This window comes from Nycticebus coucang, chromosome 1 (assembly GCF_027406575.1).
Source record: "Nycticebus coucang isolate mNycCou1 chromosome 1, mNycCou1.pri, whole genome shotgun sequence".
Taxonomy (NCBI): Eukaryota; Metazoa; Chordata; class Mammalia; order Primates; family Lorisidae; genus Nycticebus; species Nycticebus coucang.
In genome coordinates, this window is record NC_069780.1 from 59,152,643 (window position 1) to 59,171,394 (window position 18,752).

At 32.7% G+C, this 18,752-nt stretch overlaps 1 protein-coding gene across 3 annotated transcripts in view; it reads left to right on the forward strand.

Moving 5' to 3' along the window:
• Positions 1-18,752, forward strand: part of PCDH10 (protocadherin 10) — a 62,465-nt gene that overhangs the window by 24,928 nt on the left and 18,785 nt on the right. The window contains exon 5 of one of the 3 annotated variants that reach the window (XM_053581263.1): positions 17,115-17,739. The exons of the other annotated variants lie outside the window; for them this stretch is intronic. Coding sequence (XP_053437238.1) covers positions 17,115-17,134 — 20 coding nt within the window. The 3' untranslated portion in view covers positions 17,135-17,739. Of the gene's footprint in view, positions 1-17,114; positions 17,740-18,752 lie in introns of those variants that run through there. 3 annotated transcript variants of the gene reach the window in all.

Sequence of the window (18,752 nt, forward strand, 5' to 3'; positions counted from 1 at the left end):
TAACTCTTTTTGTTTGTTTGTTTTTGTTTTTGTTTTTTGAGACAGAGTTTCACTTTGTTGCCCTCAGTAGAGTACTGTAGCATCACAGCTCACAGCAACCTTCAACTCTTGGGCTATAGCAATTCTCTTGCCTCATAGAATTATTTTTTTAAGAAATACTTTGACACTGAATAATTTTCATCTCTCACCATTATCACTAGTAATATAATCCTTGATAAATTTCTCCCTTTGTAGCAATTTTCATAGAAATCGTTTTTAGAATGCCTTATAAAAACTGTCTTAATACATCTTCTCTTTAAAATAAAACATTTAAAGTAGCTACAATGGGCATATCTTACTGTATTTAAGTTAATTTTCAGTCTATGTCCTTTATCCTAATGCTTTGAAATTCTTTACATTTAACTTGTAATCTTCTCTAATATCTGAAGACTACCAACAAGTCCTATTATTTTTAGTACCATTATTTGTTGTTAAGGAGCATCATAACAGTTTAAAACTGTTCAAAACACTTGAACCAGCTGTGTTAGGCAGTCATCCCAAGCTACTGACAAGAACAGTGTGACCCCCATTCAAGAAACGAATTTCAGTTACAGTGGTCTTCAGTTTTGTTTTGTCTAGAACTAGAGTGTTCTTAAAGATCTGGTGTATTGGAAAATTCTTACAGCACAGGAACTCATCAGAAACTTATGTGTTAAAAAGATTAATATAATTTTAAATATCAAAATATTGATAAACTCAGATACTCCTTAGAAATCTCCAGTGGAAAAATAAAAGTATTATCAGAATTTTGGTTGAAAATGTAATGGAAATTAGATCAACTTAATTACTGGCGATGATTCATAGTGCATCCTCATTCAATCTAAGTGGTCTGCACAGATTAAAATACCCAGACCAGGCTTGGCGTCCGTAGCTCAGTGAGTAGGGCCCTGGCCACATACCCCAAAGCTGGTGGGTTCAAGCCCAGCCCAGGCCTGCCAAGCAACAGTGACAACTGTAACCACAAAATAGCTGGGAGTTGTGGTGGGTTCCTGTAGTCCCAGCTACTCTGGAGGCTGAGGCAAGAGAAGGCTTGAGGCTAACCCCAAGAGTTTGAGGTTACTGTGAGCTGTGACTCCATAGCACTCTACCCAGGGCAACAAAATGAGACTGTCTCCCCCCCCAAAAAAAAAAAAATTAATTAAATAAATAAAATACTCAGGCCAGATCATATCAGTGTCACCTGCTCTGTGTCATCCTAGAGACATGAAAAAGCATTTTTAATTGCTGTGTCCTATTTTTCCTCCTGGAAACCTCATGCAAACTACTACCCGTCCTTGGAAATAATGTTTCAGAAATGAACAAACCAACTGTGGGCACATATCACGGTACAAGTGAAAAGTTTTCAACTTTCTTTAAAATGTACCCTCAATAAAACCTACTCACCTGATTTGGTTGTGGTATCCTTAGGAAATAGACACTTGAAAAACACTCTAGACTGGGCGGCGCCTGTGGCTCAAAGGAGTAGGGTGCCGGCCCCATATACCAGAGGTGGCGGGTTCAAACCCAGCCTTGGCCAAGGGAAAAAAAAATAAAAAAAAAAAAGAAAACACTCTAGACTTACTGCTTCCAAATAGGTTTTCCAAAACATCACTATAATTACCCATTTTGACTTTATTGTAACTTGGAACTTCTAATTTGAGAAGATGGCATTTTTTATTTTGTTCTCAAAAGTTTTCATTTACTTCCTTTGGACTCATAACTATGAATTTACAAGAGCAACCTTTGTACAGGTTCTCCTATCAAATAATTGAAACAGGAAATTTAAGAATATCCATTCTGGGATCACTCAGCCAGGTTTCAAACACCAATCCAGCCAGTTACTAGCTGTGCAACCGCTGTAATTTCATTAACCTTCCTGTAACTTGTTTATCCTCATCTGTGAAATAGATGCTCAAAGCCTCATTGTGGAGATTGAATTATTTAACATGTGTAAAGCTGTGAGTGCCCGGGTCAAAGGAAGCACTCATTAAGTGGTCAAGGCAACCATATATTCAATTAAAATGGAAACAATGACATCAGTCTGACTACAGTCAAAATTATAATTCTGGGCTTAAATAGAATTAATTATGCCTTCTTTTACTCTTAGAGAAAAATCAGACTCCAAATGTTCTTTTGACAATAAGTAACTATTTTACATCTGTAGTATGCATATTCCAGCACACAGTATCTGTTTTAAAAGTACAGGATTCCTATTTTTTTTTCATTCATGAAACCAATGTAACAGATAATATAGAACCAAACGTGTAATGCACAGCAAAGATTACACTTTTTTTAATGATGCTATTAGTCACAGCACATGATTTTAACCTTTAGAATTTCATATTCCCATTATTTTATTTAACTTGTGTATTTATAATGAATGGAGATACTTGATTATGTACAACAAATAGTGAAAATAATCTGGCAATTAGTACTCATTTTTTAAGTTACAGATTTTTATTCCAATGTAGGAAGTGTAGCATATTAAATTTGATGATAGTGGGGGAACAAAGGATGTCTATTTTCTTGGTCCAAACAATTTAAAAAGTGATAGCAAATTAATGTCCATATACAATTTGACTCATCTGTATTTAGACAATTGTAATTTGCCCATTTATGTAAATTCTGGATTTATACACAATATTATGTAGTATTACCTCAAAGAGTTCTGATATTCTTGTGTAAGAGACACTTGATGCCCTAAAATCATTGAAGTAATTGAAAACAGTCTGTTAGCATGGAAAACATGTCTTTTTGAAGGATGCACAGAATATATGTATTTCTATCAGAGAACAGTATTTGAATACATAGAAGTCCAGAGATTTTTTTTTGTTTCCTTCGTTCTTCCGTAAAATCTTAAGTGATAAACCTGATTCTCTCAGTTAGCTTTTTATTTATTTATTTTGTACCTTTGTCTTTCAAAGCAAGGTAGAACTAACAAATGGTGTCCTGAACCCATTTGAGAAACAGCTAAGCAACTGCCCACACTTCAGTTTCTGCTTTTGGCTTATCCCTTAGGCTGTCTGTGTGGTCCTCTTGATTTTATGATTCCGTGTGTTTTCTGTCTTCCTCCTTCTACATCAATTGTATCTATATGCTGTTTTGCCTGAATAACAAGAGACCTAACAACTAAATTCCAGGGTCCAATTTCATCTCAAATCATAATATTCTTCATTTCTTCTTGTGTTCATTTTTCATATGAAAATAAACATTTTGCATTGTTTACAATAGAATACTTCTACATTTAATAATGTCGTTTCTGGCATGGGAAGAAATGAAATTGTGAAGCTTTTATTTAATTTGATATGCATGTAATGAAGTTGCTATAGTCACCTGCAATTAAGTCTTTCCCCTCTTGAAATGTACTAGTTTGCAATAATTCTATGTTGTTTTAAATTTCTCATCTCATTGAAAAAAGAATGTGATATCTACTTTACTATTATAAAATGTCCTTAGTTACCTTGGGAAAGCTCTCTTACTGTGTAATCAAGGAAGGATTTATAGAACTCAGTTTGGGGCTATTATTCATGCACTGTCTATATGATTTTAATCATCAAATACAATATGCTACTTCCTATACCGGATAAAGTTAAAGGACATCCTAGGAGGAGGAAGTTGCATGAACTCAAGTGCAGAATTAGAGCACAAGTAATAAATATGATGAACTGAATATTATAAATTGCTAAACCTATCAAATAAATCTAGAGGCATAATGAAAGTTAAGGTTTGAAAGTTAAATTTTGGATACATGAAGGCATGTTTTGTATAATAATACCAATAATAATAAGTTGCTAACAATTATTGAATTATTATTATGTACCTGGACCTATTCTATGGAATTCTCAATTAAAAAGATATGAATCTTTTTAAATGTTACCAAATGAAATAGGTACGCTTATTGCCCCCAACTTATACATTATGAAACTAAGAAAAAGAAATACCCAGTAATTTGCTCCATGATTTTATAGCTAGTGAAGGAGAGCCATGCTTTTTGAGACTAATTCTAGAGTGAGCTGTTGTAATCAATTCACTACTTGAATCCCAGGCTTAAGAAATTCAACACTATTCGGCAGGAACATAGCAAGGATTTGTTGTTTAAGGTTGTGTTTTTCTGTGTTTGTACCACGGGCGCTAACCAATTGTGCCACTGGAGCACTAAGGTTGTGTTTTTCTATTACTGTTAGAATATTTTGCAGTTGTCAAGCATTCTGGCAGTAAGGCCTGAATGAGAATGTTTCTGGTGGAGATGAAAATTAAGAGATTAGCATTAGAGAAACTTTGAGGAAAAAATAGGATTAGAAAGATAAATGTAGGAATAAAAGGTAAAGAAAGTAGTTACCAAGTATAATTCTCACTGTGTGACTGAAAAAAGATTACATCAATAATGATGATGATGATATGATAAAATTCATGTGCTGTCAGGGAGGCAATTTTTATTACAAAACTTACACCCATTAGGAAAATTTGAGAGTACATTTCAGTAGGATGCATAAGAAAGATTTGATTAAATGTATGTGACTTTTAATCCCTTGGAATTGTATTATTTCAAATGCTATTGATGACACAGGGTTCCCACCCTTAGGGCTGGATAAGTTCACAGCCCTTTATCTAGACCCAGGCAGGCTCACAGACCAGCTTAAACACAGATCACTTTCTCTGGACCAAAACAGGCTCATAAAAACCCGTCTGACCAATGATCCATCTGAGCTGTCACTTCTAGAGCTAAGAACACATCCCAAAGAAGATCGCATTTCTACATAGAGGCAGTTTTAAAATTAAGTCCTGCCCAAGGGCCCCTGGTTGATTGTGACATATTCTAGACATACATTCCATCTCCCTTCAAATCCTCGTCCTGCAGGATGAGAAAACCTGCATATAATTCCCAAGACCAGTGGTTCTCAACCTTCCTAATGCTAGACGTATTTTCATTGTTACAAAGGGATCACTGAGAACCACTCTCCTAGCCTGAAGGCCCAAATGGGCTACCCATCCGATTCTCTCGGCTGCACCAGAGACCTTATCTTTCTCATCTGTCAATAAAACCTGTCCTGTCCCTTACTACAGTGGTCCACGGATTAATTATTTGAATCTCTGAGACCAAGGACCTGGCAGAGAGATACTCCGGCAACACTATCATTAAAATTCTCTGTGTATATTCATTAATTTTGTGAGTTGCAGACCAGATTTTCCTAGGGTAAGATTACTTGGGAAGCAGTTTTTTATTAAAAAAAAAAAAAATTCAGTCTTACAGTTATAAAGTGAATTTAATATTAGTCTGTGATCATTAGCTGCCTGGTTTTTTTCTTCACTAAATATTATGGGAAAAATACTCCAGTGCTCATCTATAGGTTCCTGGCTTTCCACGCCAGGGACACTATCTGAGGCTTGAGACAGTGGTCTGGAATCCTTTCTTTGACCAGCTCCACTACTTCCACCCTGAATCCAGTCAACAAGAGAACACGGAGGTGATCTTTTTGAATTCAGACTTTTTGTTAACAATTGAAGACTTAGTGTGATCTAACACAGACTACTTCCACATATGTAAAGTATGAACCCTGGATTTTCTTCTGAGCACTGAGAAAAGGTGCACATATATTTGCTTTTGTGTTCTCCAAATCCCATCTTTTACCTTAATTCACCAAAAGTAATTCACCATCCACCTTTCCATCTGACTTCTGATGTTAACTAATTAGAATATTTGTCTAAGACATGCGACTTTAACGTTCTTCTAAAATTTTTTTAGATCCTCTTTCTTGCAGCCACAGTTATGTTCATACTTACCCTGGTTTTTAAAGTAGTTTGTATTTTAGCCTTGCCTACATTTTCTGCTTCATGCCATTTAATGATTTCCAGCCTCTCAGTACCACATTTTTCTCAAGCCTGTCTGCAGTTATGCATTCTGTCCTCCTTCTGGAATGCTCTCTCATCTACAAAACCACTCTGTTCTGCATTGCATGGACATCTCTTACTAATCAATCGAGATTCAACTCATTTTACCTTTAATGAGAAGGCTTCCCAGACAGAGGTATACACACTCTTCCTGTAACTTACTATAGATTCTTGTACATAATTGCTGTCTTAAAAATATTTTGTGAAACAATTGTTAGTCCATCGTTCTATAAAATCTTTTAGAACAGAATCTATGTGCATTCACTTTACAGTCCTGTGTTCCAGAACTGTCTGGAGCAAAGTTGACACCCATAAATGCTGCGTATAGACTATACCAATGAATCAATAAATAACATAATTTAAAATAGGTAAGCTACATTTACTTCTGCTTTAAATAGTTGTCTAGGCATCTAGTTTGATAAATAATAAAATTATAGTAGCCTCTGAATTTGAAAAAAAATACAAATGAAAACTAGAAAACGACTGACTATTTCTAGTCCTAAATAATCTATTCCGGATTTTATCTTTATTAAAATTTCCTTGATTTTCATGTTTTTATTCTGGCCTTAACTATGATAGTTCTTTTATTCTTTTTTCTGATACATAACTTTCTCTTTTGCAACTCCTTGTACCTCGCATTTTATTAATTTCATTAATCTATTTCTTTACAATTGTTAGTCAAATACCATTTACAAATACATATGTAATATTAAGTAAATAGAAGGTAATTTTAAACATAAATATAAAGGGGAGCTGTTGCGAATCTGTGCCTATAGACAGGAGGTTGATGCTAATACTGGATCAATATGGCAGCAAGAAATTTATCTGACTTTCCTTTAAGTTTCTGAGTTTTCCGTGTAACAATTTTTAAGTACATGGTATTCTTCTTCATTGTCATTATTGCCTAATTCACATTTAGTTTATTAAAGTGTTTGTTTTGTGACATTGTAGCAAGTAATAGGTACCTCAGATGATTTTTTTTAGGGTGAAAAATTTTGATCTTTTTGCAAAAATTCTATGAGATATACAGGCATATTTATTTGTACATTTGTGATACTTTAATACTGACATAGATATAAATATACATTATCATTACTGTCTGTTTAACCAGAATCCTTTATTCAACAAAGTTCAATTGTTTCAAATTTGAACTTCTATCTAAATTTATTGTCATACCTTGAATAGTTTTTAAGCATAAAAATAATTTTTTACTTTGCTATGTAGTTAATTATTTGTACTAATTGATATGAACCCTAATTGAACATAAAGTTTAAAGTTATAACTATTTAAGGATCTAAATCTTAGCAGCTAATTAGAACATAATTAAAATGAATTTCATCCTTTAATAAGCATGATATAATCTTATTTTAACAATTTAGCATTTATGTGAATTTTTAAAGCTAATTTAATTCATTTTCCATCAGTTTTCAAATCTCTAATTATCTGATAACAGATTAAATTGCAAGGGGGAAAAGAAGGTAGCTTAATGAGTTTTTAGGATATAACCAAAACTAAAAAATGTACTTAAGCTAGGATTTTAGAAAAGGTGATTAAAAATTATGTTTATCATGCAAAGAAAAAATATTTTATATAATATGTTATATTTATCTCACAAAAACAAAGATTCCATTCAAAATCCAGGGATAAAATTTAATCATAATATAAAGAAAAAAATAAACCACAATTAAGATTTTGTTCATGTATGATAATTAGGCAGTTAGCCATTAAATATAAAGTTTTATCCAGATAACTGGATTTTTATTCTTTAGTAAAAGAATTTTTTAACTCTGATACCTTAATTTTAAATAGCTTTGGTGGAAATATGTAGAAAATTATGTATTTATTACATTATGTAATAAATTAGTCTTACAAAATAAGTAAAAGACAGTGCAACATCTGTCTTCTTTAGTGGTAAGTAGTATCATCTTTGCTGTCATGAAGCTGATGCCTTAAGGACAGTATGCCAAGTCTAACAAATAGAAACACATAACACCCAAATATTACATGGGGTCATACATGTACTAACAAATTGTTCATTGTTTACCTGACATTAGAGTGTTACTGGGACCCCTGTATTTTATCTGGCAACCCAGCTTGAAGGTTATCAAAACCTGTAGTCCAAGGGTTCCTAACCTGTTTTAGTGTAAAGGTGTCTTACACTTAACCACAGACTCCCTCTGTGGTCAGTCTTAAATGTGACAGCATTTTCACTTCTCTGAGTCTACCCTACCTACTTTTAATCTTCTATTTGCCTTGTTACTGCCTTGCCTGTTGCATAAAAATATGTTAAAGAAGTAACTGAATTATGTTAGTGGAAATCAGATCACCAAGTATATTAAATAAATAGCCAGATATTTAAACACTATTTCTAAGTTGTTTGTGTTGTATCTCTTTATTGTATATATGCTTGAATAGACATTGTAAATATTTTATTTACCAATCCAGAAGATTTTCACTGCTTAATTCTCTAAGGTTATGGTTAAATTATTCTGAAATCTTACCCCTGTTTAAATAGCCTATTCATAGTTAATAAATTAGATACGAGGCTATATAGTTTTAATATCTTTTTAAAATTATTCATTTCTTTATCTTTATTTGAAAATATTAAGAGGGTACAGATGTTTTGTTTTGTTTTGTTTTTAATTTATTTATTATTAAATCATACCTGTGTACATTAATGCAATCATGGGGCACCATTCACTGGTTTTATAGACCGTTTGACACATTTTCATCACACTGGTTAACATAGCCTTCCTAGCATTTTCTTAGTTACTGTGTTAAGACATTTACATTCTACATTTACTAAGTTTCACATATACCCTTGTAAGACGCACCGCAGGTGTAATCCCACCAATCACCACCCTCTATCCACATCCCCCCTTCCTCCACTCTTTTTCCCCCTTCCCCCTATTCTTAGGTTATAACTGGGTTATAGCTTTCATGTGAAAGCCATAAATTAGTTTCATAGTAGGGCTGAATACATTGGATACTTTTTCTTCCATTCTTGAGATACTTTGCTAAGAAGAATATGTTCTAGCTCCATCCATGTAAACATGAAAGAGGTGAAGTCTCCATCTTTCTTTAAGGATTCATAATAGTCCATGGTGTACATATACCACAATTTATTAATCCATTCATGCATCAATGGGCACTTGGGCTTCTTCCATGACTTAGCAATTATGAATTGGGCTGCAATAAACATTCTGATACAAATATCTTTGTTATAATGTGATTTTTGGTCTTCTGTGTATATACCTAGTAGAGGAATTGTAAGATCCAGTGACAGGTCTATTTTTAGATCTCTAAGTGTTCTCCAAACATCTTTCCAAAAGAAACATATTAGTTTGTATTCCCACCAGCAGTGTAGAAGTGTTCCCTTTTACCACATCCATGCCAACATCTCTGGTCTTGGGATTTTGTGATATGGGCTAATTTTACTGGAGTTAGATGATATCTTAAAGTAGTTTTGACTTGCATTTCTCTGATGATTAAAGATGATGAGCATTTTTTCATATGTCTGTAGGCCGTGCGCCTGTCTTCTTCAGAGAAGTTTCTCTTCAAGTCCCTTGCCCAGCCTAAGATGGGATCACTTGTTTTTTTCTTACTTATACGTTTAAGTTCACTGTGGATTCTGGTTATTAAACCTTTGTCGGAAACGTAACCTGCAAATATCTTCTCCCATTCTGATGGCTGTCTGCTTGCTTTACTTACTGTGTTCTTGGCTGTTCAGAAGCTTTTTAGTTTGATCAAGTCCCAGTAGTGTATTTTTGATGCTGCTTCAATTGTCTGGGGGGTCCTCCAGATGTTTTTGATACATAGTTTGAGTAAGGACTATAAATGTGCCCATCACCCAGTGTTCATTGTACCCATTAGGTGGGTTTCCCCCCACACCACCTCCCCCTTGCGTTATTTCCAATGAGTTTGCTTCTCCCTGTGCACTTATGTGCCCATCAGTTAGTTCCAATTTTTTAGAAATTATATGTGGCCTTTGTTTTTCCATTCTTGAGATCTTATATATTTTCTGTTTTTTTTTTCCAATCTTATGTTACTGAAATTTATCCTTAGTTTTCATATAAAAGATAATGCTGTGTGCATCACAAGTAGTAGGGGTAAATACTGTGTTACAACGATACTTTGTGCAAATAGGTGTACATACATGCCACATTCCTACATTCACAGAATGACCAATCTCTCAGGCGTTTTTCATGCCTTCTCTTTGAAAGTTAAAGCTAATTACTAATTTAATCTTCTTATGTTGTTGTTTTGAAGGAAACCACTTGAAAAATAAGTGTCTGAATGTCAGCAGATATTATCAGCTCCATACTTCTCACAAAGAAAGAGAACCATTTATTTTTTAAAGGAATATAAGTAGACTCTATTGGAATTTAAGATACAGAAAATACTGACATTTGTCTAACTTAAATGAAAATATCCTTTATTAAAGTAACACATAATTTAGTGAAATGTCTTTAAAAGAAATCTCAAGGACACGTCTTTGTTACTAATATGAAGGATGCTATTTTCAATTATTTCTGGAACAAATAAGAATTTCATAGTAGTGGATTATGATGAAGAATTCTAGAAAAATTTTCAACGATATTAAAAATATGGGGGAATATGTATGTTAGATTTACATTTCCTAAATATAAGCCAATGTAAGGTCAGAGCAATAAAAAATAATTATCTCCAAACTTTAAGACACTGAATAGGCAAAAGGGTTTTGTTTATCAAAGAAGCCTTGGTAAAGCAACCAAAGTGCCTTGAGAAGGGTTGCATCCTGTCACTTTTCCCCCAAGGAAAATAATTATTAAGCTTTCAAGATGCAATTTTTTAAATTTTTAGATTAATTTTAACAAGATCACGTCATTCTACAAAATGTTATGCAAATACATTGTCTTAGTTTTTTTAAAACAGATATTTCAATTTAAATGTTTAATGTTTTTAAAGTTTAAAAAACAGATTTTTAGAATACTGAAAATTCTTGTTTTTTAGTTAGAAAAGTTATAAATGTAAAACATCTTGCTCAAATCAACTCAAGTAACATTCAAAGTGTATTGTCTAAAAGAGCAAATACACTCACTATTTTTTGTCATATTTCAAAGCATTCTTCACTAGTATCATTAATTAAGAAGAGATAACTATTTTTAAACTGAACAAAATTGTGTTACTATAACTGCATCTACCCTGTTAATAGTATTAGAGGTAGATAGCATGGTTTTGATAACTCCCAGAGTGGATAGATACTTTCTGGTGAAATAGTTGTAAATGGACTATAGCCTTGTGAGAAGGTAGTTTTGATTTATAAAAACACACACACATGCAAACAAACACACACACACATATGGAGAAGTTTCTAAGCACCTAACTAATCCTCTCTCTAAAAACAATCTGTGATTTTTCAGGCGACTCATTTTCTCACACAATGCCATGTAAGAGTAATGGCAGACTGTTTTATCTGTGGACTACTATTGTGCACAAGTAGAATCCTTTATCTTTGAGGCTAATTCCTTTTCATAGCAATGAAATTTAGATTAAAAATAAACACCGAGGGCAGCGCCTGTGGCTCAAAGGAGTAGGGCACCAGTCCCATATGCCAGAGGTGGTGGGTTCAAACTTAGCCCTGGACAAAAACTGCAAAAAATAAAAATAAAAAAATTAAAAAAAATGAACACCAAGTGATATTTGATTGTGAAATTTTCACTGGAAGTAAAAAGATAAGGCTTTGCAAAGTATAACAACTCTACTTGATCTGGAGGGTACCTTACAGATAATCAAATAAATTCCTTCATTGCACACACCTTATTAGGCAAGAAAATGAGCCCAACCCATAGCCTGAAGTGAGAATATAGTCTGTCCATCACAAGAGTAATGTTAGAATCTTAGGAGTGATGGCTGAGTTTCAATGGTGCCAGGGTTGCGAGAGCAACAGTGTCTATGAAGAGAACAGTACGGGCAGTTTGCTTCTCTCCTCTCTTAGAAATGAGTCATTTAACTCATCCATTCATTAATGTACGTTCCTATTTCATAGAACTACCTTGCCTAGTTTTCTTATTTTTTAAAATCGTCATGGATTCAAATATCATTTTAATAAATGTTAATTATCAGCAAATATAAGCACTGTTTACACATATAGACTAAAAATAAAGAGTAGGATTTATTACATATTCCATATATTCCAAGTCTATACCTGATTCATTTATTTCACACAGGGCCCTTTCTAAAAGACTAGTTAAGGTTACAAATATTAGATATGACTATAACACCTTCTCCTAACAAATTCACATTTTTCACATTTTTCTATAATCTTTAACTTTGTCAAACTAGAATAAAAAGGCATACAGCCTAATGACAGGAAAAAAATAAAACGAACCTTACGAATTCAAGAATTCAGGTTAATACTGCACTAAAACATTATTATTACACAAAGACTATACTTTATCCTGACAGAAGACTTTCAGTATTTTTATAATCCATAATTAATCACAGCATGTAATCAGGTTTTATTATTATATATATTTCTAAATATGTTAATTTGAAATCTATTTGTAATTTTGTTGTTGTTGTTGTTGTTGAGGAGGAAAACATGATTTACCATCTAAATAATACAAATACATTTTGAAAAATAAACACAAATTAAAGGTTCAAATCAAAGGTACAGGACAAATCAAACAGTTCCTTTTTTTTTTTAGAGAGAGACAGGGTCTCACTCTGTCACTCAGGCCGAGAGCAGTGGCGTGGTTCATTTCTCTCACTGTAACTTTGAATTCCTGGGTTTAAGCGATCTTCTGGCTTCAACCTCTTTCCCGAATAGGACTACAGGTGTGTACCACCATGCCCAACACATTTTTAAGTTTTTTTTTTTTTTTTGTAGAGATCGGGTCTTGCTAGGATCTGGCCATTGCTTAGACTGATCTGAAATTCCTAGTACCCTCTTTTAATAGTTAACACTCTTACGTTGATTACTGGATATAGGGTTAAACAAAGAGAAATAAAATTCTTTAAAAAGATGTTAAAGAGAATCTTCAAAAGTGATTCCAGAATAAGACAGAGAGAAGTTGAAAAAACACATTATTCAGCTGGAAAAATTTCTAATGGAGGCTTACTTTTAAACTATCTTTAGGTTTATGATGGGCTTTTACACAGAGAATAGAGATCAAGTGTCTTTGACTTCCACAGGGGGTATGGGGTTCAAATTCTTGCATGACAGATTCACTTTATATATAAAGAAGTGTCCTGACAGTGAAGCTTATTAAACACTTGAATGAACTCCAGAGTAGGTCACTGATTTCAGCTTCTGGAAAATTTTCACTGTTGTTGAGAGTCTCAATCATCTAAGATTTTTTAAAGACTATCTCTTTTAGTTGCAGAAATATATTAGTAGATTATTTCACAAGCTTAATTTACTGCTTTGGCTTCTGAGATTTATACTGTCTTAAAGTACAAAGGGTATTTTGTTTCGTGCTATGCAAGTATGGCAGCGTGAATATTCAGGTTATTAAATTGTCATTTTAATGTATATACAAAATTATTTTTCACCACACATTATGTGGTATAAATAGTATGTCAGTGCTGATCATTTTACATTTGTTTTTGCAACATATATGTTTCAGTTATTTTTCTTAAGTCATTAATCAGTTTAATATCTTAAATTTTTAATTTGTTTGAGTGTTTAATTTTTCCCATAGTTTGAAATCAGACTTCGTAAATTATAAAAAGGCAACAAGATTACATGATACAAAGAAAAATAAACACCATGAAACTGTCACTAAAAATTGCATACATGTTAAAATATAAGAAGGTAGTTATTTGAGAATCTTTTCCATTAAGAGTTCTTCTTTTAATCTGGAGTTCAGGCATTATATTATTTATTTGTTTTAATTTATATTTATTTATTTACTTATTTATTTATTTTGAGACACAGTCTCAACTTTGTCGCCCTCGGTAGAGTGCCATAATGTCAGAGCTCACAGCAACTCAAACTCCTGGGCTCCAGTGATTCTTTTGTCTCAGCCTCCCAGGTAGCTGGAACATAGTCGCCTGCCACAGTGCCTGGTTAATTTTCAGAGATGGAGTCTCACATTTGCTCCAGCTGGTCTCAAACATGTGAGCTCTGACAATCCACCCACCTCAGCCTCCCAGAGTGCTGGGATTACAGGTGTGAGCTACCGCACCCAGCCCGTAGTTCAGACATTATAGATAAATATCTTATATATAACATTTGCATAACTCACTATAAAGAATGAATGCAGTAAATGAATAGAATTAAAGAACACAATTTCTTTTCTGTTCCTTTTGATTTGACTGAAAAGAGAACCTTCATCCTGGTCAAGTGGCCAATTTCTCTACATAAGCTAATAAGTAGCTAGAAAAAAAAAAGTATGTTAGAAATTAAAAGAAAAAGCCAGAATTCTCCAAATGTGCTTGGAAAATTCCAAAGCATGTGTCAAATACACTAGATGCATAGAATCTATGTATTTAACCTATTTTCTCTAGACAGAAATGCATCAGCAAATGAATGGCCATACTACTTAACACTGGAATAATTTTGGCAACGGCTCTAATATGTAATTGCATTGATTTTAGGCGGGGGGTGGCAGAAAATATTTGCTTGCTATTTTTGCAATATTAAATCACATAACACACTATATGAATAAAGATTGTGCAATGTTTAAACTCACCACTTGAGAGTTTTGAAGTAAATGGAATGTGACTATAACTTTAGTGATTATAGTATTTCCAGTTAGGCAGTTTAGGTGGCCCTGCATATCCTTGGGTTCAATGAAATATTAAGAAAAATAAATGGCACTAAGCTCCATCAACAAACATGCATTTGCCACAAGCCAACTACTTCACTGATTCATGGGAATAATGTGATATGTAAACTTTGTATTCGATATCGTAAGTAATTAGAGATGATTTCAAATACACGGAAGGATGTGCATAGGTTATATATGTGACTACTATAGGCCATTTTATATAAGGGACTTGAACATCCATAGATTTTGGCATCTGTGGGGTAGTCGTGAAACCAATCCCTCCCGCAAATGCTGTGTGTGTGAACATACTTTACATAAGTGATATTAGCTTCTGAATTGGAGGAAATCTTCACTCCCAATCTAATTTGTTCCGAACTTCAACCTCAGCTCTTACGTTTGTCCTGTTCAGGTTTGCATGTCTGAATTAAGATAGGTAGAAAGAGGAAAATTTTTTAAAAGGTTATTCAAACAATTAAATAAAAACAACACACATGTAACTCTAAGCCACAGTTACAATATGTATTTTAAGTTTAGGCTTACATTTTAAATAGTACAATATGTGCTATACTTCTGTGTTGTAATTGTGAATCATTTAAATAATATAATTTGCTTTTGTATCCTAATTAAGTCAACCATACGTCCAACATCCAGGTTAACAGTCTTTAGCATAAGTAATTTTTAACCTAATTAGAAAAGATATTTTATCGATTTAAAATGCTAAATTGACTAATTTCTAAATTTAAACTAAGATAAAGCTTTTCAATATATTTGGGTTTTTTCCACATAATAAGTTAGTTTATAGATGGAGTATAGGTCACACCTGAATTTCTTTTGTCCTTGATCTAAGAAAAGAATATTTCCTATAAATTAGCATTTTCTGATTCATTCTACTAAAATAAAAGGCTTCATCTAATAAGTGTCATATATATAATTTATTTTTTAAAAATTAATATTGTTTGTAGGTAACCATAGTTCCTGGGTTGTCCAGGAAAGTGCAAGATATTATGCAATTAATAATAGTTCTCCATTTCATTCACCAGCATGACCAATTTGAGTAATTTATTTGGTTACTGTAATTATTTGCTCTTAATTTATTTTACATATTCAAATAGTTGCACTGTCTAATTAACTGAACAATTTTCAATTCAGACTGGTATGAATACAATGTATTTGAATTATTTATACTAAAATTTATCATGAAACAGGGAAATGTGAATTTAAGGACATAGAAAAACAAGATTTAATTCTATTGCAAGGGCAAATTTCTATTTGCTCATAGAACATTCTCATAGCATTATGACCAGGTAAGTTGTGATAGCTACCATGTGGCCCAACATTGCAATTGTAAATGAAGCACAGATGTCATTTATGATTCTTGATATCATATAATGATACAAAATAAATATATTTTCATTACTTTTGATTCTAGTTATTATACAGTATGTGTAAATATTCATTTTCACTTTAGTTTCTGGCAATGTGGTACCTGACTATTACAGTTTTAATTGATGTGCCTGCTAAATGCTGAACCAGTGAAGAAATGTTTCATTGGTCGGAAATCGAGTTTTTTGAGGAAAAATAAATAAGAGAAACAAATTGGGAAAAAATAGATAACTAGATAACCTACTTGAAATGAGTTGAAGTACTAGAGGAGGAGGACTGAACTGATCAACATGTTCTTACCTCTGTCGTAAAAAAAAACTATTCACCATATTAAAACAATTTAGTAATGCTATATCAGAATTCTTAATTTTTCATGAAATATACATTCATCTGATTTTTATCAAAATTGAACTACTTATGTGCCAGATATTGATCTAGATGATATAATTTCTGTCCTCCTTGTGCTCAGTTAAATATTACAATGATTATGTATAAATTGAAAGAAATGTCCTTTATTACTATAAATAAATAAAATACTTAAGATTATGAAATCAGAACAATATTATCTGGTCATTCTGCTTAATAAGTCAATGTTGTAAGACTGGACAAAATTCATTAGAATCCCTGCCCCTTTGCCTTTATTAACCTCTTTAAAAGAAAATTGATTCCTCTTAGGGGATAAATTCACTTTAAAAATATTACAGGCCATAAATAAGATGTAAGGGCTGTGCATTTTTTTTCTGTAATCTGATCAAGCATAAATAGTGAAATAGGGATTTTTTTCTAGATAATTTCAAAGAGTTCTCTCCATGTGTTTGGTGATTGGTATATAAAATAAACATTTCTCCTTCAAAACTGATTAATAAGAAGGTACAAATTGTCGTTTTCCAAAAACCAAACAACAGAATGACTGTGGTTACTAAAGCTAAAATACTTTGACACTACACAAGTCTGGTGTGAGGGTGCAACTAGTTTTCACCTGTATTTATTTCTTTTACAATAAAGTGCAATTCTAAACTCCAAAAATAAACCTCTTTTTCTTAGAGTATTTTTCTTTCTTTTTCACAGCACGGAAAAGGATATGCTAGTCAATTCTACAGGACTTACCTGAAGCAGCATGATTTGCACAAAGTCGACCAACAAAAGCATCAACTTTTCAACTTCATTATCTTGGCCATTCAGTTAGTTGTATGTAACTGAGTGTTAGATTTCCGACGGAGTCATCGTGGCCAATTTTAGGACCTAATTGCTCTCAGCAGGCCTGAGAAATGAGTTGAAACGTGCAGAACTGTAGAAACTTTAGGGGCAACTGATTTTGCCTCTCCGATCAGTGTGTGCCTGTTTACAGCACTATATATCTTTCTCTCTCCAAATGTCACTGAGCCCTTTAGATGTTTATATTCACCACAAGAAGCCAGTCATAAAGATAAAGGAAATTTGTGCATTATAAATGCAATACCACTGTTTTAAACTTGACTGTTTTATATTATTTTTGTGTGATCGAGTGTTCCCCAAACTATTCCAACTTTACAAGAGAAATTGTGATTATGTTCTTTTCACCTGTGGGTTATAAAACTGTTGTATTCCGAAGACCCACAAAATATCAAAGACATTCTGTAGTTTATACACCGTGTTGCAAAGTGTTTACTGTACTATTTCAAAGCTTCTAAATAAATATAAAATATATATATTATATTATATAATTTTCCTAAAATGTAGTACAACTCGGTTGGTTTTTAAATGGATTCATACAGTCCACATCATACAATAAAGTAAGAGGTAATTCAGGGTCCCAAAGATAAACTTACTAAGAGAAGAAATCATTAATTGTTTTCTCCCAGTTTTCATATCTTATCCAACCCTGTTTTCCCTTGTTTAAAAAAAAAAAAATGACGCTCTAAGCTACAAAATTATGTCAAGAACTCATACTGAATTTTCCATGCCAAAGATGTAGCTGTCGATGTTATCAGATGGAGCACTTAATATGTACTATCAAAATACCACAATCAACATGACTCTGATTCTATTTCTATGGCTTTGAATTTAGAATCACTCTTAAAGCTTTTATAAAGAATCTATAAATTCACCTGTATTTGTTGTTAGAAAAAAACCTGGGTGTCTGTACATTTTGTGGTGTAAAATATGTAATTGAAAATTACTATTTTAAGAAGTCCTCAATCATATAACTCACACAGAATTTTATTTTACGTAGTTCTACATAGTTTTGTGACTGTAACACATGATTATAAAATCTATTTATAGCTCTATATAACTATATAGAGATATATAAACCATTTGAACTGGTAATGAATAACTATAAAATATACAGGATCTCTAAATTTAAAACAGATCAAATAAATTTGGAGATAGAAACATGGTACATTATTGTTTCAGTATTATCCTATGTGTGAAAATTTTATAGCTTAAATGTAGTCAGTGTTTTATTAATGAGAAAATTCTTCATAAATCAGCTTTGAAAAGTTAAGCTTGCCTTTTACTTTTATGTCAACAAGGTTGATTATTAAATTTAGTAACATGCATTTTTCTTCCTATTACATATTTTTCTCTACTCGTGTTTATTGCTTGTTGAAACCCAATTAAGAGAGGGGAAAATGAGAGAAAGTGAGATAATATTCCAAGCAAAAAACAGAATTATCACACCTCCCATCTAAAAAGCCTTCAGTATTACACCAAAAGGTCCAAATT